At 38.3% G+C, this 19,082-nt stretch overlaps 1 protein-coding gene across 2 annotated transcripts; it reads left to right on the forward strand.

The window, feature by feature from the left end:
* Positions 1–789: 789 nt before the first annotated feature.
* ubp1 (upstream binding protein 1) lies at positions 790–18,298 on the forward strand. Of its 2 annotated transcripts, none has more exons than XM_043218476.1 (16): positions 790–949; positions 7,459–7,610; positions 7,695–7,771; positions 8,562–8,667; positions 8,804–8,910; positions 10,013–10,165; positions 10,361–10,471; positions 11,271–11,384; positions 11,578–11,684; positions 11,776–11,830; positions 11,939–12,032; positions 12,328–12,418; positions 12,547–12,668; positions 14,191–14,333; positions 16,462–16,513; positions 16,641–18,298. In XM_043218476.1, the coding sequence occupies exons 1-16, from the start codon at positions 876–878 to the stop codon at positions 16,676–16,678; spliced, it is 1,596 nt and encodes a 531-aa protein (XP_043074411.1). In that variant the 5' UTR covers positions 790–875; the 3' UTR covers positions 16,679–18,298. The 2 variants fall into 2 exon arrangements, with proteins under 2 accessions (XP_043074411.1, XP_043074410.1); XM_043218475.1 differs by lacking the exon at positions 790–949 and adding an exon at positions 2,476–3,377.
* Positions 18,299–19,082: the final 784 nt, after the last annotated feature.

The raw sequence follows: 19,082 nt of genomic DNA on the forward strand, positions 1-19,082 counted from the left end.
CCACCCTCAGCTTCCAGATTTGTTGTTTGTTTTCTAGCTGTATCATGGCCAAATATTGTCCCATCCTAACAAACTATACATCAATAAAAAACTCATTCAGCTTTCAAATTATGTATCATTCTAAAAAAAATATCTAAATTTTGTGGTCCAGGGTCACAAATGCCACATCGTACCCTTGAAAATAAGTAAAATAAATAAAGTATGATTTAAAGGCTTATTTGACACAATTTTAACATTTACTCACCATCATGTCATTCCAAATTTCTTTTGTGGGACATATATTTTAATAGCGTTTCAACCATTTTTGTCCATAAAATACAATGGAATCCAAACAACATTTGACCATTGATTTTCATTTCATAGGAAAAAAACACTAATGTTTTTGAGACCATAATATGTTTTCATGTCTTTAAACCAAGGCTGCATTTATTTGACCAGAAGTACAGTAAGAAGTAAGAAGAAATATTACCATTACAGTCCGTGTCACTTGATCCTTCAGAAATCCTTGTACTATTCTGAAGTATTAATGATGGAAGCAACTGTGCTGCTTGATGTTTTTTTGTGGAATTCTTTAATGGACGGAATTATAAAAAGAACGGTGTTTATTTGAATATTTGAATTCTATGTAAACGATACAATCCTAACTAACGCACGACTGCTGAACGCAATCAGGAAATTCTTTCCAAAACCCATGTTGAGTATGCAGTGAAACGATATTGCGGCGTCACGGAGGGGCGATCGCGCGCGCTGTCTCGGTGGGTGAAGTTCACTGCTGATAAACAACAGCAACGGCGTGACTCGACACGAGACTGCTCGGGTCGCTGTCCGTCGCTAGATTTTCAGGATTGATCGCGGGTTTCGCAGATAGCAATGCAATGCTGTTCTGGCAGCTGCACGCTGGGAGCTTTGAGAGTCGACAGCCCTACAGCTGCAGCAGCAACAACACACGGTAAGACCGGGCGCTGCTGATCGAGTTAAATTAAGGACAAAACTTTTATTGCTATTTCTATCGGAATTCATGTTGATTTTGTTTTCTTTGCAAGTTGCATGAAGTGTCACTCTGTGTATTGTTTACGTATACAGTCGAAGACATATATACGCAACGAAATGTTTACTGTTGTTTTTTTGTTTTTTTGCATATAAGTTGCATATAAGTTAGTATTGCTGTAACTTTTTCTCGTTGCCGCTCCTGAGTGATGCGACGAGTTCCTCTGCCTCTCAATCCTCCTTATATTTGTTGAAAAGCGTCTTCAGCCTGGTGAAATTACAGATTGTAGCTATTTAATTCATTATACACAATTTTCTTAATAAATAAAAAAGCAAACCAGTGTTGGTCAACAAATGTAGTGCTGATAAAATATGTAGATGTACTAATATTTAAAGTTAACAGCTTGCCTGATCAGAAATATATGGGCATTTCTGTTCAAATGTACATTTGTTATATAGTTGACCCTTGTCTGAATGTATGCTAGTGTGCTTTTATTGTGTTCACTTATTACCCAGCAAGAGCCATAAAAGTATGACGGTGAAATAAGCGTTTAAAATCAACACACTAACACAGCTAGAACACTGTTTTTTCACATGACATAACATCGCTTGTCTGTAATGAGCTGTCAAAACCAGCGAGGAGTGTCGTTGTATTCATCCTCTGCACTTTTGTTGACTTCATTTGGCTATTGCAAACCTTACAAATAGGAAATTCTGCTGTTTCTGACACTAAATAGAACCTTAATACATAGCATCTGAAAATTATTTATTTATAAGTCTGCGATATTGTTTGTCAAGGACACAACTGTCCTCGGCGAAAAACACGAATCAAGTGTTTCCCAGCTGTCTCACAGCACTGCGGCTACATTCCCAGCTGTAAACACCCCAGGCTGTTTTGTTTATAGGTTGGTGGTCTGTTTAAGAGAACCTAATCATGTTCAAAGGTCTGTCTGCCTTCCCGCCCAGACCACCTCAACAACTCCAGGTTAAAAAAACACCCAAAATATGTCCTTAAGTGACCATCCCTGTTTTCAGAATGGAATTTCGGGAACAAAAACGGCTGCAAAGTGGGATCTGAATACTTCACGCTACTGGTCCTCATTTATGTAAGCAAAAAAGCAATCGGACTGAACGTATATCTATATTTTATTGTCATATTACAGCATTGCGTTGATATTTGGACCACATGGTTTACATGAGTATATTTGTAGCAGTAGCTAACGGTGCACGTGCAGGGGACGTATAGTTCGAAATTATTTGTTTCAATATATGATGATTTGATTCCAGATTTTCAAAAATTTGTATCTCAGCCATATTTGCCCGACCTTAACGAACCATGCATCAGTGGAAATCTTATTTATTCAGCTTTATTTATTTACTTGCACGCATTCGACGTGATTTAAATGATGAAAGTGTTCAACAAGTGTGCGTTTCTTCCACCAGGAGACGTGTCGCTTAATTTATGCGCCGCAAGTTAAAGGTTATATTTTGTTTGGAAGCCGAGAGTGACTACGACGCGTCCGAGCGCTAGCCGTGGAGACGATGACGACAGATCCTCGCAAGCCGATTGGTTGAGCGCGGCTCGCAGAGCGACGTGATTGGCTGACAGATTCCAGACCCGGATCCCTGCTGCGGCTCTCTCGCGTTTGGGGTTTGAATGGTGGCAGACAGAGGGCCGCGTCCGTGTGCGGTGATCTTTGGCCTCTTCCGACAGAGCAAGCGGGCGGGTCACCACGATGAAATTAGGCGAACGTTTTCGGAGAACATCGAGCGTAAAGGCACCGCGCTGCGTGTAGGATTAGACGAAAGCGTGCTGAGCGAGCGAGCGAGCTCTGCCAACCCAGTTACTCGAGCGGACATTGCGTGTGAATGCGGTGACAGTCAACAGCGTCCTCCCACCCTGCTTTATATAATGGAAGATCGCATGCAGATATGATGTGCTGCTGATGTGCACGGCGCGACATACGGGAGCTGGAAACGGATAATACACGAGGAGGTGTCGCGTGGAGGTTCGAGTTGACTTCGCGACATCCCGAGACTGTTATTTCTCGCCTGCGTTACTGTGAAACTCAAGCAATGGCGAGGCACACGGCGGTCGGGGCTAGAGCCGTTCGCCCTGCTTTCAACAGCTAGCCTTCCCGCGGGTGGCCACCTAACCAGCTCTAGTAGGACTAGCCGACTCCTGCGGCAACGCGAGCTCCGCGCAGGTGCTGTCTGTACGAGGCGAAGCTGGCGGCGCTCCGGTTAGAGTCGGAGGAGAAGGATCTGGGCGCCATGGCGTGGGTGCTGAAGATGGACGATGCTACCATCGAGTCTGGGCTTGTGCACGACTTCGATGCCAGTTTGTCTGGCATCGGCCAGGAGCTCGGGGCTGGCGCGTACAGCATGAGGTTAGAGCAGCGTGCAAAGCGTTCAGCGGCTTCCCGAGAGTCCCTAAGCCGGGGGCGACGCATCTATGACGGCGAGCTAGTCGGCTAGCTGTCTCGATCGCTGTGTTTATATTGTGATTCCAGGCGGTTTGTGCGCATGGGTTTTGCAATTTCGTCATTTGATACCATCATGTAGCGTTTGGCCCTGCGCGAGATCGTTTTTCTCGTCTGCTAGACGCAATATGGCTACAGGAGAGTTGCTATAGCTAGCTCAAAACAATAGACAGCGAGTTGCATCCTAACGCTGTCTGACCGTCCTGAGGGCTAACGAGACCTGGCAATTGTTTTTATTTGGTTGTAGAGCGTTGGTCGGTGCTCTCACGCTCCTTTCGACGAGCCATAGCGTGGTTGCACTGAAACGATAACAAGCGCGATTGAAGTAATGTTACTTCCTGGAACAGGGTGTACTTTGAATTCTGTTCCGAGATGCGAAATTAACAGCCAGAAAGAATCAGTTTGCATTTTCATCTAAGCAGGTGGGCTCAGATCTTCTGTTTTGGCCTGTGCTGTTTAAAGGGAATTAAAACGTTTCGTGAATAACACGTTTAATGATTAAAGAGATCGAGTCGGACGTTGAACTCCATTACGTCATATGATACTGCGCATAGAAGCTATGATTACGTCACTGTACTGTTAGGGATACTCTGAAAGAGGTGATGCAATATTTAAGATGATGGTCATACACTCGAGATAGTCCGTCTGCCTTTACTATGTATCTTTAATGTAAGGAAATGAAAGGTGAAATGGGTTATACCACTTTTATGAAATATTAATATTCCGGTTTATTATGCAGGCAGATGAGTAAGTCATTGGACGGGTGATTTCTCTACAAAACATTCAACCTGTGACATGGTTCTGGGAGCGAGAGGCACTGACCAGTGATGCACAGGGGATTGGGTTGGGAAACCTGTTAGAAAAAGCCATCATTGTGGTAATGTTTGATTTTGTAGTTGTTCTGAATAACACAAATAATAGGAGGGGGGGTATTATCCTGCAGGCCATACCGTTACAAATGTTGTATCATATAACCAAATTAATTCCAGAGGGAACTTGTAGAGTGTGTCAGTTCAGTTCTGGAAGCAAAAATCCCATTCACTTTCTAATTTGGGTTAATGGTTAATAATTGCAATTTTTTTTGTTTTACAAACAAATGAGTGTATGAGCGAATTTCTGGGGGAAAAAAATCATGCAAGCATGATTCTGCAAAGAAAGGTCCACCAGTCAAAGAATCGAATGCAGAAAATCGCCAAAAGAAACTGCACCCATCCACTCCCTTGTAGCACTGCAAATGACATAAGTGTCTGTCTCCCTCTCTCAGAATTTGTGCTAATAAAAAAACATACAGAATTACACACAAACACAGACGTGTGTTTAAAAAAAAAAAGTTAGTTTTTAGTCTTGCGTATAACGACAACAAATAGCTGCTGAGTAACAGGAAAAGAAACCCCTCATGCGTTAACTTTCTATAGACATTTATTGACTTACAAACTAGTGCTTAAAAGGATAATTGAGAAAGATTAAAAATGTGTAGAGCGTTACCTGCTACTTACACATGTCAAACAGGAAATAACCTACTGCACCCATGTGACCAAGCATCTGGAAATATATAATCAAAATATGAAATAAAAGACGAACATTTCCTGCACCTGCTTCACTTTATAGTTTGGCCTACTAATTGACACCAGAACTAAACGGACAAGGATCACCTTCACTGTCAAAAAAACAGTCTGAAAATATCACAGTTTAATGTCTTGTTTTTCTTGTTTTCATGAACTATTAACATCGTTATACCAGTTGAATCTGACCAGTATCAAACTGTCCTCAACATCACGCTCTATATTTTACTCCAACTGCATGCCAGGTGCTTCAGCATCCACGCTATTGCAAGAGGCAGACGGCGCTCCCCTGCGTTTGTCACAATGTCATCGATGCGTTAACATTAATGATGGTGCATGATTAAACTCTTATGTGTCGCTTATCCGAATCGCCAGCAGCCTTCGCTATTCCCATTTGGCCCCAAGGAGTTTGAAATGTGGTCACTGCATGATAGGAATACACATTATGCGCCTAGGGTCAGGTTCCACGGAGCAGTTACTCTGGGATGTGGCAGGCTTCTGGAGGCCGTGGTGGAAAGAGCAACATCAGCACTTTCCCTGGAGCGCTCTGCTACTCTGCAAGTGTGCATATGCAAGTGTATGAAATGCTCTGTGTGAGAGTGTATAGTCAGTGGCTGAGTTTACATTCTGTGGAGGATTTGTTAGTGGTGGGAGCGCTGTAGTGTGAGACAGCGGGAAGAGGGCTGTTCACATGCTCCCCCCCCCCTGTGATATCAAGTTTCTTGCTACTCTTCCAGCTCCCTGCAGATTTGCAGTTGACACAGTCCTCTGTTGCCGTTAGAGGACCAGACACTGGTTTTGGGTCACCGAAGCATAACCTGTCCACAGACTTTAGGGTAAAACATACATACATGAGTTAGAGAAAGTGTCAAGTGACTGTTATTTATTTATCTTAATCACATTTTTGCAGATGGCATTGTCTGTTAAGCACGTTTTATGGCACTCTCCTGCTTGTAATGTCTCTAGGTTTTATATAGTAAGTTCTTAAAGGAATAGTTCACCCAAAAATTAAAATAACCCCATATTTTACTCACTCTGAAGCCATCCAAGGTCTATATGACTTTCTTCTTTCAGAAGATCACAGACGAATATTAGTTCAGTAATAATAAAAAAAAGATTGCATGTCAATGCACTTTTTGCATTGACTAGTTCACTTAAAATGGTTCCATGACACACATTTTTAAAATAAATACAAATATTTCATTTAGTTTCCTGCACAGTTATAAAAGACTGCACAAAATGCTGTAAAATTAGCTATATTGTCAGCTGTCCTTTATATTTATTTTGCTTTATAGGTTTTTATGAGATGTGGACAGGAATATGACATTTTCAGCATTTGCAGGTGTTTTCAACGAACAGGGTCAGACAGGTCCAAGCTCCAGATATCGTGGAGATACGCTTGTTATTTTCCCGCTGTGTCTGTAAGTCAGTGCTGTGACGGGGTGCTAATGTGATGTTTTCGTGTTGTGTTTGAGGTAAATGAGGGTGTGAGATGCTGATTATCTAACTGGCGATCATGTGGAATGAGCAGCTGTGGAACGGAATGTTACAGTGGAGCTGCTCATATTTCAGAAAACACTTGCAGATTGGTGGGCAGGGAGGATCCTGCGGGCCGCACTGTTACAAACGCGTCATGTCAAGCAGACTGCCAGCTAACTGACTCAGCGTCTTTAGCTGTCACTGCACTGACCTGATACCACTTACACATGTGTGAGTGTGGCAAAGCGGGGTCGAGCTCAGAGCCATGGCCTAATATATAAAATATTATCATGTGTTTTGACTAAACATTGTGTAGTTGTTTAATAGTGTATGCGTATTACCATCACGTTTTTTGCTGTTTTTGAAAGAAGTCTTATGCTCTACAAGGCTGCATTTGTTGAAAATAAAGCTGTGAAATATTATTACCATTTAACAACAAGGTGCTGTCCTGCAGAGTTTAGTTCCAACCCTATTTAAACTCACCTAAAGCAGCTGATCAAGCTCTTACTAGGCATGTTAGAAACTTCTATGCAGGTGTGTTGAGGCAAGTTGGAGCTAATCTCTGCCGGACACCACCCCTCCAGGACCGTGTTCGGATAGCCCTGATTTAAATGTCCTGTTGTGTTTGAGTAATTTATATAATGTATTCCTAAAGGCAAAGCAGAATCTTCAGTCTTTATTATCACATGATCCTTCCGAAATCATTCTGATATGCTGATTTGAAACGAACGAAAATACTTGATTGTAAATACATTTCCCAGCAGTCATTTAAATGTTTGTGGTTGAGAAGTATGCGAGAGCTGTTGTGTGGTTTTTAAAGCGTCTATAGGTATAAGCAGACGGGGACTCCCCTGTTTCCGTGACAACCGTTTCTACACTGATAGGTTCTGTGGTTCTAACCGACTCATTTCGTAACATCTGTTTTTCTTTGTGTTTGTTTTCCTCAGTGACGTGTTGGCTCTGCCCATCTTTAAGCAGGAAGATGTTAGCGTTCCTGTGGAGTCCGACACCAAGAATCCTCCGTTTCAGTACGTGCTGTGTGCCGCCACGTCCCCTGCTGTTAAACTGCACGAGGAGACGCTCACCTACCTAAACCAAGGTACGGTTTTCATTAACTAGATTTCTAGTATACCAAGACCCTCGTTGGGAAGATGATACAGTGATGTCCCCTCTCCCTCTGTAGGCCAGTCGTATGAGATCCGATTGCTTGATAATAGGAAAATAGGGGAGATGCCCGAACTCAACAACAAGACTGTTAAGGTGAGAGATTGTGTGTGTTTTATCAGTGCAGTGCACTTGTGGTTTTGTGTGGTGTGGCTTCTCCCGCACTGGTATTCAGTGAATCTACAGCATCTTGGCTAAATGAATTACTCAAGTCGAGAGTTTGCAGTAAAATTGGAGAGGAAAAAAAAAATGTTCTACAGAAGAACTCCAATCAACCAGTGCGTGTTTTTTATTAACAGTACAATGATACTGGTTGTTTTTAGATTTTGGTGTTTTTGTTATTTATATTTTTTATTGTTAAGATTATTTTTTGTTGATGCTTTATTTTAAAATAGTTGGTTTGTCACAAAGCTTTCAAGGCGAATGGATGCTTTATAAGGCTAAAACTGCGATTTTAATGATGTAAATAGTTTTGAGCAACACATTAAAAGGATAATTCACCAAAAAAAGGAAACTTCTGTCATTAATTTTCGTCATTGCAAACCAAATTAAGATATTTTTCCTGTAATCTGAAAGCTTTCTGACCTTCCATAGACAGCAATGCAACTGACGTGTTCAAGGCCCATAAAGTTAGTAAAGACATTTTTAAAGTAGTCCATGTAACATCAGTGGTTCAGCCTTAATTTTCATAAGTTACGTCACTAGTTTTCACATCACCAAATTCAATCCCAGCTACAACATCGCAACTAAATTAAGATAAAGTGTCGTGTTTTACCGTCGTGATGCAGCAGTGCAGAAAGGACCGGTATGGTGTATGGCTCTTTAAGAGTGCTGCTTGTTCTGATGGTTTTATGTTTGTGTGTGTTTGGTTTGGGGTGAATTATAGAGTATAGTTAGGGTGGTTTTCCATGACCGAAGGCTTCAGTACATGGAGCACCAGCAGCTGGAGGGCTGGAAATGGAATCGGCCTGGTGACCGCCTCCTCGACATCGGTGAGAGATCACGTGTTTACTTGGGTTTGCTGCCATCAATAAGCTCAGTCTTTTTGATTCATCAGGCGAATAGTATCAAAGCGGCAAAAAGCCCCAGGAGAGGCAGTTTTTACAGCGCATCATGTGTTTGTTACAGATATCCCCATGTCAGTTGGAATCACTGAGCCCCGCACACACTCGTCACAGCTGAACGCCGCTGAGTTCCTGTGGGATCTCTCCAAGCGGGCGTCTGTGTTTGTACAGGTAAACCTGAATTCAAGATCGAACCACAAACATGTAGCTATGTTGGTATAGTTAAAGGTTACAGAAACATACTAGAGTTTCAGTTTGAAATGTCATTTCCAAATAGCTATTGGGGAGCCTGATGTATTATGTACAACGTTGCAACAAGTGTAATGAAACATTACAGCCATAATGTTTCGTTACACTTGTTGCAACCCTGTGCATGTTTTTCTGTTTACACCTGTTGATAGTTTACAAGGAAATCAACACTAATTTAAAATCAATTTTACACTTATTTAATGTATGCATACTTGATTTGTAAATAAAATAATGCAATAGAGAATATTACCTTCAAAAAGTAATGTAATTAACAATTTAAATTTTAAAATTTTAAAATAAGGTTCTGTTATCTTGAATTAAATGATCAAGATAACAGAACATTTATTATTAAATAATATTGTCATCAATATTTTGCTGTGGTATTAAAATTGATAATAAGAATTGTAGAAATTGAATTGCATGGATATCAAGTACTGAAACTTTGGTGTTTTTACAACCATATTTAGTACATATTACTTTAATTTGCTTTCACTGTTTGCTCTACATTGGTTTTCTCTGGAACTTTTTTTTAATAGTTGTCCTTGTATAATGTTACTAATTAAGTTTCTGTAAAAACTGAGCTCACGAATGTGCAGTTGGGCATTCACTGGTGTATAATGCTTCAGGTCAATATTTAATTCTGGTTGTCAAGAACCTCACAGCTGTTTTGTGTAATTAATGAATAGAACATGTCTGACGCACAATCTCATTGGCCAGAAATTCTCTCTCACACTCAAAGGAGCTATGCAGATGTTGTGCCAATAGCGTCAGACATGTTTAAGATGATATTAAAGTCCCAGACACGTTGGAAGGAGTCTGATTAGGGCTACTAGCTCTTTGACATTCTCTTGACCTTCGGTTAAGTTTCAAACATCTGAATATCATTGCGGTTGATACAAAACGTATCTGGCACATCCTAATCTGTGCAGAAATAGTGCGATGGGTGCCAAGGATCTTCTCGAGTGCTTCAGGAACCGATCATGTTTTCCACGTTAATTATCTTTCGCTCCTTCCCTTATTGAAGGTTCACTGCATCAGTACAGAGTTCACCCCGCGGAAACACGGCGGAGAGAAAGGAGTACCGTTCCGGATCCAGATTGATACTTTTAGACAAAATGAAAGCGGAGAGCACACCGAGCACCTGCACTCCGCCAGCTGCCAGATCAAAGTCTTTAAGGTGATGCTACATGCATGCAAACATGCGTTAAATGCAAGGAGAGTTAGTTTGGTCGAGGATTGTAGATCTGAATGCATATCACCCTTTTGTTTACAATAGTGTATCGAATGCTTAATCGCTATGTTTTGAAGCATAAATGTGACGTTGAAGTCTTTAGTGTATATTAAACTGCAACTCATACTCTCCTGTTGACAGCCAAAGGGAGCAGACAGAAAACAAAAAACTGACCGAGAGAAGATGGAGAAAAAGACTGTGCAGGAAAAAGAGAAATATCAACCTTCTTATGACACCACTATTTTGTCAGAGGCAAGAATATTTATATAAGTTTTTATAAGTATATTTTATAAGTTTTTTTTTTTGTTTGTTTTGACACCTATTAATACTGACACCTATTGACATGGATACAGCATTACATAGAAAATGAAAAACTAATACTAGCTACTACTTGTAAAAATAGCCTCTTCGTAGATGTATATGTCACCCTTGATTAATTTAGATTGATACTAAGGGCTTGCTGAGATAAAGGAAAGAGCATTTAGCTGGTCATGTTACATCCACCATATGGCAGGGACTTTTATATTTAGTTTAACATCAGTGAAAATGAAATGAAATAAAATTAAATGTGACTGAAGTCTCCATCTCCAGACAATGAAAATCATTTCACACATACAGTATAAATACTACAAATGTCTGTAGGGTTGTCTTTTCCCTTATTTTAAAAATGGTATTAGAATTATTTATATGCTATTGAGTGTATTTAATTATATTTTTATTTAGCCTTTATTTTTGTAATTCAGTTTTAGTTTTGTTTTCTAAATATTTCAGTTTAGCGTTGGTTTATTAGTTTATTTGGAGTTTTAGTACTCCCACTTATTTTATTTATTTTTTATTTAGTTAAGCAACATTCCTTCCATTTTATCACCTATTACTAGCCAAGATCAAATCATTGTTAATGGTTATAACAAGTAATTAGCTGTTGACAAGCCCTTTAATGTTTTACCTAAATTTCCTGTTTCAATAGTATCAAAACAGGTCAGAAAATCGACTCTTCAAATTTACATTTCTTTTTTCTGTCTTTTAACTGTGGTGTCTTTTTTTTGCGTAGACTCGATTAGAGCCTGTGATTGAGGAGGCTGTAGAACATGAGCTAAAGAAATCCAGCAAGCGGACGCTTCCTGCAGACTGCGGCGATTCCATCGCCAAAAGCAAAAGAGGAAGTGTAAGTGCTCTCTCACCTCTGCTGAGTTAACCACTCTCTCAATCTAAACTCAAAAACATGCTCCATTCTTGTGTTTTGACCAGTGTCCTTCATCCGTGTGTGGCGGATCACACTTTAGCCCTTCCATCAGAATTTAGTTCCGTTTAGATCGCTTTGGACTGTTTCTCACACATCTCTCTTTTTGTTATTGTAGTGCTCTCCATGGCCAGATAATGCATACGTCAACCCCAACACAGCAGCTACACCGACCTTCACCTCCAGCACACACACCTACAGCACTAGCAGCACAGTACCAGACAGGTGACTCATTAATGAAGCGTCTCTGTTTTTCTTTTACATTGTTCCATGAACCGCAGTCACACTTTATCTAATGCTGGTACTTATGTTTTAGCGAATCGTCTTCACCTAACCATCAAGGGGATCTTGGTAGCCTCATGTCTATGGAGGTTTGTAGATGCTTGTGTATTTAATCTTTACTAATACGCCTTATAGATCTACATTGGTTTTTCTGTTGCATCTGAAAAAATACATCTGTGAACTTTTTTTTTTTGCAGTCTCTGAGTCCCACAGCATCTATACAAGACGCACAGAAGTGGCTGCTTAAGAACAGATTTAACTCATACAGTCGTGTTTTCACCCATTTCTCAGGTATTTACACAGTTTCAGTTGTGAAGACTAAAGTACTCTAGGGCTGGGTACAAATACACGCATATATATGAATGAATAGTTCAAAAAGATACATAAAGAGACATAATCAAACAGTGCATTCCAACTGAAATGTCGAAATGCGATAAATTGGAATTTAATAAAATCTAGAGTTCTGAATCGGAATACATTGGGGAAAAAGGAAATCTGTATAAGTGTCCAGCCCTAACAGACAGATCATTAAACTATAATTAGTTATTAACAAGACCAATTTGATGAAATAGACTTTTCATCTTAGGTTCTGATCTACTGAAATTAACTCGTGAGGATTTAGTCCAAATTTGTGGTGCAGCTGATGGAATCAGACTCTACAATGCACTTAAGTCAAGGTATGATAAAAAATAAAAAGAAATCAAGTGATGTTAATATATGACTGGGGAGTTATCTTACTATTATGAATGTGTGAACCAAAGAATTCCAAAAACCAAAAAATTGAGCGTGTTTGTGTCCCGTACAGAGCTGTGCGTCCCAGACTTACCGTGTACGTGTCCCTGGAGGCGTCTCAGAGTGAGAGCCCTCTGCTGGAGAAACGTGGCCACAGTAAAAATGGCGAACACAGCAGTCCAACATCCATACCTGGTATATAAATATCAATCGTGGAGACTTGCTCAACCATTCCTGACATACCACAGTCACAACAAATAAATAACATCTACTGTGTTGCAACAACAAACACGCAGTGCAGCACTGAATCGCTCGATCTGTTGTACGAACTTTCATAACCTTCCCACCAAAGTGCTGCAAATGGTGAACCAAAAGGTGTTCATGTCCTTTTTCTGATACTCATTACCACATAATGAAAAAAGTGTAAGCTGCATGACCTAATTAAAATGTAGGGCAGTGCTCGGTTTTTTTTTTTTTTTTTGGACATTGGCAATGTAAAACGGCAAAAGCTGGCAATGTTAAATGCATTCGTGTTAATGAACATTTTTCAATTGAGAAATTAGGGAAAGTTGTAGAAAAAAAAAAAAAAAAACACAATTAAACACATTAGGCTGTTACATTACAATGTTCAAAGATAGATCGCTAGGCAGACATGAGCCAAACAGTGTTAATTTTGACAGCAAATTTAAATTTAGTTTTAGTCTTTGGACTAAAATGCCATTTAGTTTTAGTCATATTTAAGTCACCTGAATTTCTTTTAGTTTTAGTCAACTAAATATGACAATAAACTTAATCAGCTTAAATCGAATGGGTTTAGTTATAGTGTAATGCATTTTTCTACCATTTCCAAACTCATTATGCTTGACATTAAACAAACGTAATGTTTAATTCAAACATTCAAATTAGTTTTTAGTCTTAGTTTTTGTTATTAATACTTTTATTCAGCAGGGATGCATTAAATTGATCAAAACTCACAGCAAAGCTTTTAAAGTTGTTGAAAAAGGGTGCTGTTCTTTTGAGCTTTCTATTTATGAACAAATACTGAAATGTTTGCCTAAAAATATTCAGCAGCACAACTGTTTCCAACATTGCTAATGATTAAAAAATGTTTCTTAGAATGAGTTCGAGAAGGATCATGTGACACGAAATACTTAAGTAATAAAAAAATCAGCTTTGCCATCAAAGGAATACATTACATGTTGAAATACATTAAAATAGAAAGTAGTTATTTTAAATTGTAATAATAATGTACTATATTACTATATTTGTTAGCAAATAAATGCAGTCTTGGTGGACATAAGAAAAATATATACATAAAAAAAACACACATATATATATTATATATTGTAAAATGTAAAAAGCTTCAAATAAAATATTAAAAATAAAACTATAACAATATTATTAATAAGCTTACCAGCCTTTACCTATTATTGGGTGGTTTGTAAGATAAGGATGCAGCAAATGCCATAATAAAAAAAAACAGATTCTTCACAATGCTCTCAGAAACACAACACCATAGCAACTGACATTTGACATTACAGCAAGACCTTACCTCAAACCCGACATCATTCTCTCTATAACCACTTTTAATAACAGAATCTTATAGCAATTTTAGTTTTGTTTAGTAATTTAACCCTTCCTGTTTCAATTCTTTTGGTTCTGCAGATGTAACAGGACATATGGTCTTGTTTTAAAGTGTGTCTGTGTTTTTGTTTAGTTTACCACGCTCTTTACCTAGAGGAGATGACCGCTTGCGAGCTAACGAGGAAAATCTCCAGTGTCTTGGCACTGCCGCTGTCCCACATCAACCAAGTCTACAAACAGGGGCCCACAGGGATACACATACTACTCAGTGACCAGGTAAACACAAACCTGCGTTACAGATTCATTCATGCAAGCACAGTAAAAGCAGCCAGAAACCAGTCTCTTCTCTTTTCCTGTTACCAGGTAGCGGTAATAAGTTGGCCAACTGTGGCTGCTCATTTGAATAATGTTTTGCATCATGCCACCGATAAAATGCACTTCATTGTAGACACTTTTTTTTCTGCTGTTATCGTGGATAACTGGCTCGTGTAGGTTAAGAACATCATGTGACAGATTTGTCTAGTGAATGGTAATGCCATGTATTAATGGATTAGAATGAGACTGCATTTATTTAGATTTATATTACAATGTAAAATAACACTTTTCTACTTTTAAAATCCATCCTCAGCAGCTATCGCTCCAGTCTTCAGTATCACATGATCTTTCAGAAACCTTTGTAATGATTGACTGATTTATTTATTTAAAGTTTTTATTTGAAAGAGATGCAAAACATCCGTTTATGAGTTCTGTCACTTTTACAACATTTCCAGCTTATATTCCGGAACAGAAAAGTGTTTAAATTTCTTCTTGACAAAAGTAGATCAATATAAATCATCTTCCAATTACACACAGACTACAAAAGAAAGGGGATGTAGACACAATATTTATACATAAAACACAAAACCGATTCTGTAACAAAAAATAGGAGTTATATACTTAATCCATTTGGATCACAAGTCAACCTTTGACTTCATCAACTTTTCAAGTCAATACTTTTTATAACATCAATCCAGTCCTGCATTTGTGGGGAATTAGTTTTGTACCAGCATCTAGTAATATCTTTTTTACTTCAAGCAAGAATTATTTGAAATATGTATTTGTTTTTCATTTCAATTTAAATAAACTGAAATTTGATTTTTTTCTAATATGTTTTGTATATCTTCCCAAAAACAATCTGAAAAACCCCAAATATATGAAAATGGCATCCTTTGAGCCACAAAGTCTCCAACAATTTGAGTTGCCTTGAAATATATTTTTGTTTTGGTGTAAGGAAAAAAGGTAACATCTTTTCAACTTTTAAGTGTCCTAAAGTTGAATTTAAAATTCAAGATATCTGTAAAAAAAAATTGGACTCCAATAATTGATAATTGTCCTTTATCTATGATTGAACAGTAAGCAGTGATCCCTTTCTTAGCCCATATTTTAAACTGTATATCTAAAGTATTTGATTTAAATCAGTTTAAACCAAAAGTTACCTTGTTCCATTGATTTTATTTTTTGTAAAATGTTCATCTGCAGTGATGGCTTGAATAGGGATCTCCTCAAACCAACAAATCTCTATATCCTTCTACTGTGCTTGATATTCTAGGTTGCACTCAACTGTGCTGTCTAAAAATATTTTTGTAAACATGGAAGGGCCAACTTTCTTACCTCGCCATATGAATCTGGAAATCAGTTTATCCCATTCTGAGAATTGCTTTTTGGGCAAGGAAACGGGCAAAGACTGAAATAGAGCAAACTTGGAAGCATGCTTGATTTTGCTGTCCTGTAAAAAATGGTCAAGGATTCCATCTTGCAATGTCAAGTTTAATTTTTTTTATTAATAGGGCCATAATTAAAAATTTCTAAATGGTTCAAATCCTTGTGGATATTCATTCATTCCTATTATTACTTAATAAATGTAAGATCCCATTTTAAGAAATCATCCTTTTTAATTTTGTTTGGGGTTTATAATTAAAGGTCAATACCAGTGTTTTTACTTTAACTTTACTTTACTTTTACTTTAAACTTTAATCTTTCCCATAGCTCCACCAACGGCTCAGTTGGGTCCTTTAGCTAAACTAATATGTCGTCTTTGATGTTAATATCTTTTATTTCTGATCCACTACCCCAGAGGTTCAAAGTCTAGTGCCTCTCTTCAGTGTAATGATCTTTGATAGATAGAGATAGAGGTGGGACACATATCTACATTTTGAAATAATTTCCTATTTAAATATTAGGTTTTTTTAAAACCCTAAAGAAAAGTGTCGACTAACCAAATCAAAAGCAATAGAGCTTCGGAGGACAGCTTGTAAATTAGAATCATGAATATGATTGATATGTTTTAAGAGTGCGAGAAAATAATTTGTAATTCTTTTATTTATATATATTTCTTTTTTTATATAATTCTTTTTTTTGCTTACAGATGGTTTATAACTTCCCAGATGAGAGCAGTTTCATTGTCAGCACAATACAAGGTAATTTATTTCATTTTATTTTTTAAATAACAGAATCTCTGGCGGAAAACATGTCATTAAACCCCCTAACTGCTTTACTTGTTCTCTAACATTTCTGACATCATCTGTGACTTTTTTTGGTCCTCAGATGACACCAGTGATGGTTTTCACCTGGTTCTGAAGTAGAGCTGCTGCAAGCAACATGAAGCAGAGTGTGGTGACATACATCTCGAGGCTCCATACTGCCATTCTTGAACATTGGACACGTTCCCTCCATCCTCCTCTCTCTTCCTTTCCTCATCTCTCTCTCGTTCTTCACGTCTCGCTCGTCTAGAGGAGAGAGAGAGATAGCCGGGGTTGGGCAGGGCCTCCTAACTGTTAGAATCTGACTTCAGTGTGTAAATTGTTTCATATTGAAAACACTTAAACTGATGCCAGTGTGTGCGAGCGGTGGGCTTTTAATTGTGCGTGCGAGTGCGTCTTTGAAGGTTGAATCGGGAGGGATGGAGGTGGGCAGAAACCACAAGGAAGCGGAGGAGAACTGCGACCACTTACTTCAGCATGGTGTTCGTGGGAGAATCTGAGCATCCTGTGCCGCCGTATGGCTACGCTCAGACTCTGTCCTCACTTTGCTAATTATGAACGTACAGTACTTACTTGAGTTTGTCTGCCTTTTGTCTGTGAGTTGTCAAGCGTATCGCTTCCTGCCCCTTCGGATTGGCCTGCAGACGCCATCACAAAACCCCTCAGTAGATAGTGATGACCTCTTTTTCAAATGTGGGGAAATGCGTCCTGACTTAGGCATGCGCGGGACGTCTTTATGTCTGTCTGGATGAAATAATTCCTTGAGTTTGAGCACGGTGCCCTGCAGCTAACATGAGGTTGTGAGACTCAAGTTTCGGCTGTATCCTACTCTCGTAGATGACCTTGTCAATCGTTTTCCAATTCCTCTCTCAAGACCAATCGTTTCTGGTGCCATTGTTTTAGATTCTGTTAGTTTCTTAGCATTTACTTTGTGCTTAGCGGGATGACTTTAAGCGTCAGCTGGTTCCACATGTTTAGAATTAAATGATGGTTTTTAGATTGTGATTGGCGTGCTTCGTATTCTCTGTGCCCGGTAACTGCGTACCTGCCCTATTATAGTAGCTCCTGGCACAGATTATAACACGATTATTGATAAATGTGCACAATCACAAGCAGCCATAAATTATATTTCCCATAATGCCTTTGCTTTCTATTATCTTAATTTTTTTGGCCGGTGCTTTTCTAAATGCACACATGGTTTACCGCCAGCTGCTCCAGTTAAACCTAGCCTGAGCCTGCGGTCAGCCTGCCTTTTTTTTTTTTTTTTTTTTTTTTTTTTTCTTCTTATCTCAGTAGTCATGTATTGGGCAGCTGTGCTTTGGCATGTACTGTGCTTATTATTGCCACTTTATAGAGGAGCATGGTTGTGAGAATGACTCCTTTTAATTCTCATAATAAAAAAAAAAATGAAGAAAAAAAAAAAAAGGAATGACCAAGTCTGCACTGAAACTGATACCACAGTGAAATGGATACTTTGCTGTTGTTGGATGCTCACTTAGACTTTTGGTGTACACGATGTTTCCAGGTTGAACAAATGATCCAAGTCTAAATCTATGAAGAGGTGTGTTCTCTTCCTTTGATCACCGGACTGTCCTCTGCGTTTCCGTGATGATAATCATGGTGCCCTCATGTCACTGTCTGTCAAAAGAAGCCTCTCTTCCATAGGGGGTGCTGAGATGTACACAATTAATGCCTGTACCAGAAATAAAAATAATTTTCATATATTGTCTCTGTAGTACTTCTTCTATTGTTACTTAAGAGGATAATTAATTTGATAGTTAAGGGAAATTGAAGTGAATGTTTGTTTTTTTTCTAGAAAAACTTAATTTGAAGGATGTCTGCAATAGAATTTGAAGACATTCACAACATAGGGGCATATATATCCAACTTAAAAAATATTTATAAATTAATATGAAAGTAAATTATTAATGCACGTCTAATTGTGTAATGGTGTTCATTTAAAGGCATAGCTATAATGCATGGGGAACTAATAATTCAGGGATAATCTTTATTAAATTATTTAAATGATTTTGTATACCAACATAGATTTATTTTTAGACCTGGACAAATTGGTTAATTAATTTAGTGTGCAATGTAAATACATTTATTTTGTCATACAAAGTACTGTTTCACATTAAGGTTCAATTAATTAACTTGAATTAACGATGAAAAATTATTTTAAAGCATTTATCAATCTTAATATATAAAAATACATTTTAATGACTATGCATAAAATATTAAATGAACTTGGTGAACTAACAATACAACGTTTTGGTTATTACTTGTAAGTTAACGTGGCCAAATGGGATCGTATTGTAAAATATTATCAATTATATTTTAAATAACATGCTTATACTTTTGCCATGCTTCAAATGTTACTACAGTTAACTGTATGAGATGCATTTGTAAATAAGTGTTCACAAGACTAAATGAGAAGGGGGTAAGGTGTGTCAGAGGGACACACCTTACCCCATTGTCCCTTAGTCTTTTACACGCGTATTAAATT

The sequence above is a fragment of the Puntigrus tetrazona genome, chromosome 19 (assembly GCF_018831695.1).
Source record: "Puntigrus tetrazona isolate hp1 chromosome 19, ASM1883169v1, whole genome shotgun sequence".
Taxonomy (NCBI): domain Eukaryota; kingdom Metazoa; phylum Chordata; class Actinopteri; order Cypriniformes; family Cyprinidae; genus Puntigrus; species Puntigrus tetrazona.

What these genes read in the sequence shown, in the direction of transcription:
- ubp1 (XM_043218475.1), top strand. Translation starts at nt 3,262, where the DNA reads ATGGCGTGGGTGCTGAAGATGGACGATGCTACCATCGAGTCTGGGCTT. An exon ending in GCTGGCGCGTACAGCATGAG is followed by an intron (nt 3,378 to 7,458) that starts GTTAGAGCAGCG and finishes TGTTTTCCTCAG; the next exon opens with TGACGTGTTGGCTCTGCCCA. An exon ending in GTAGCCTCATGTCTATGGAG is followed by an intron (nt 11,831 to 11,938) that starts GTTTGTAGATGC and finishes TTTTTTTTGCAG; the next exon opens with TCTCTGAGTCCCACAGCATC.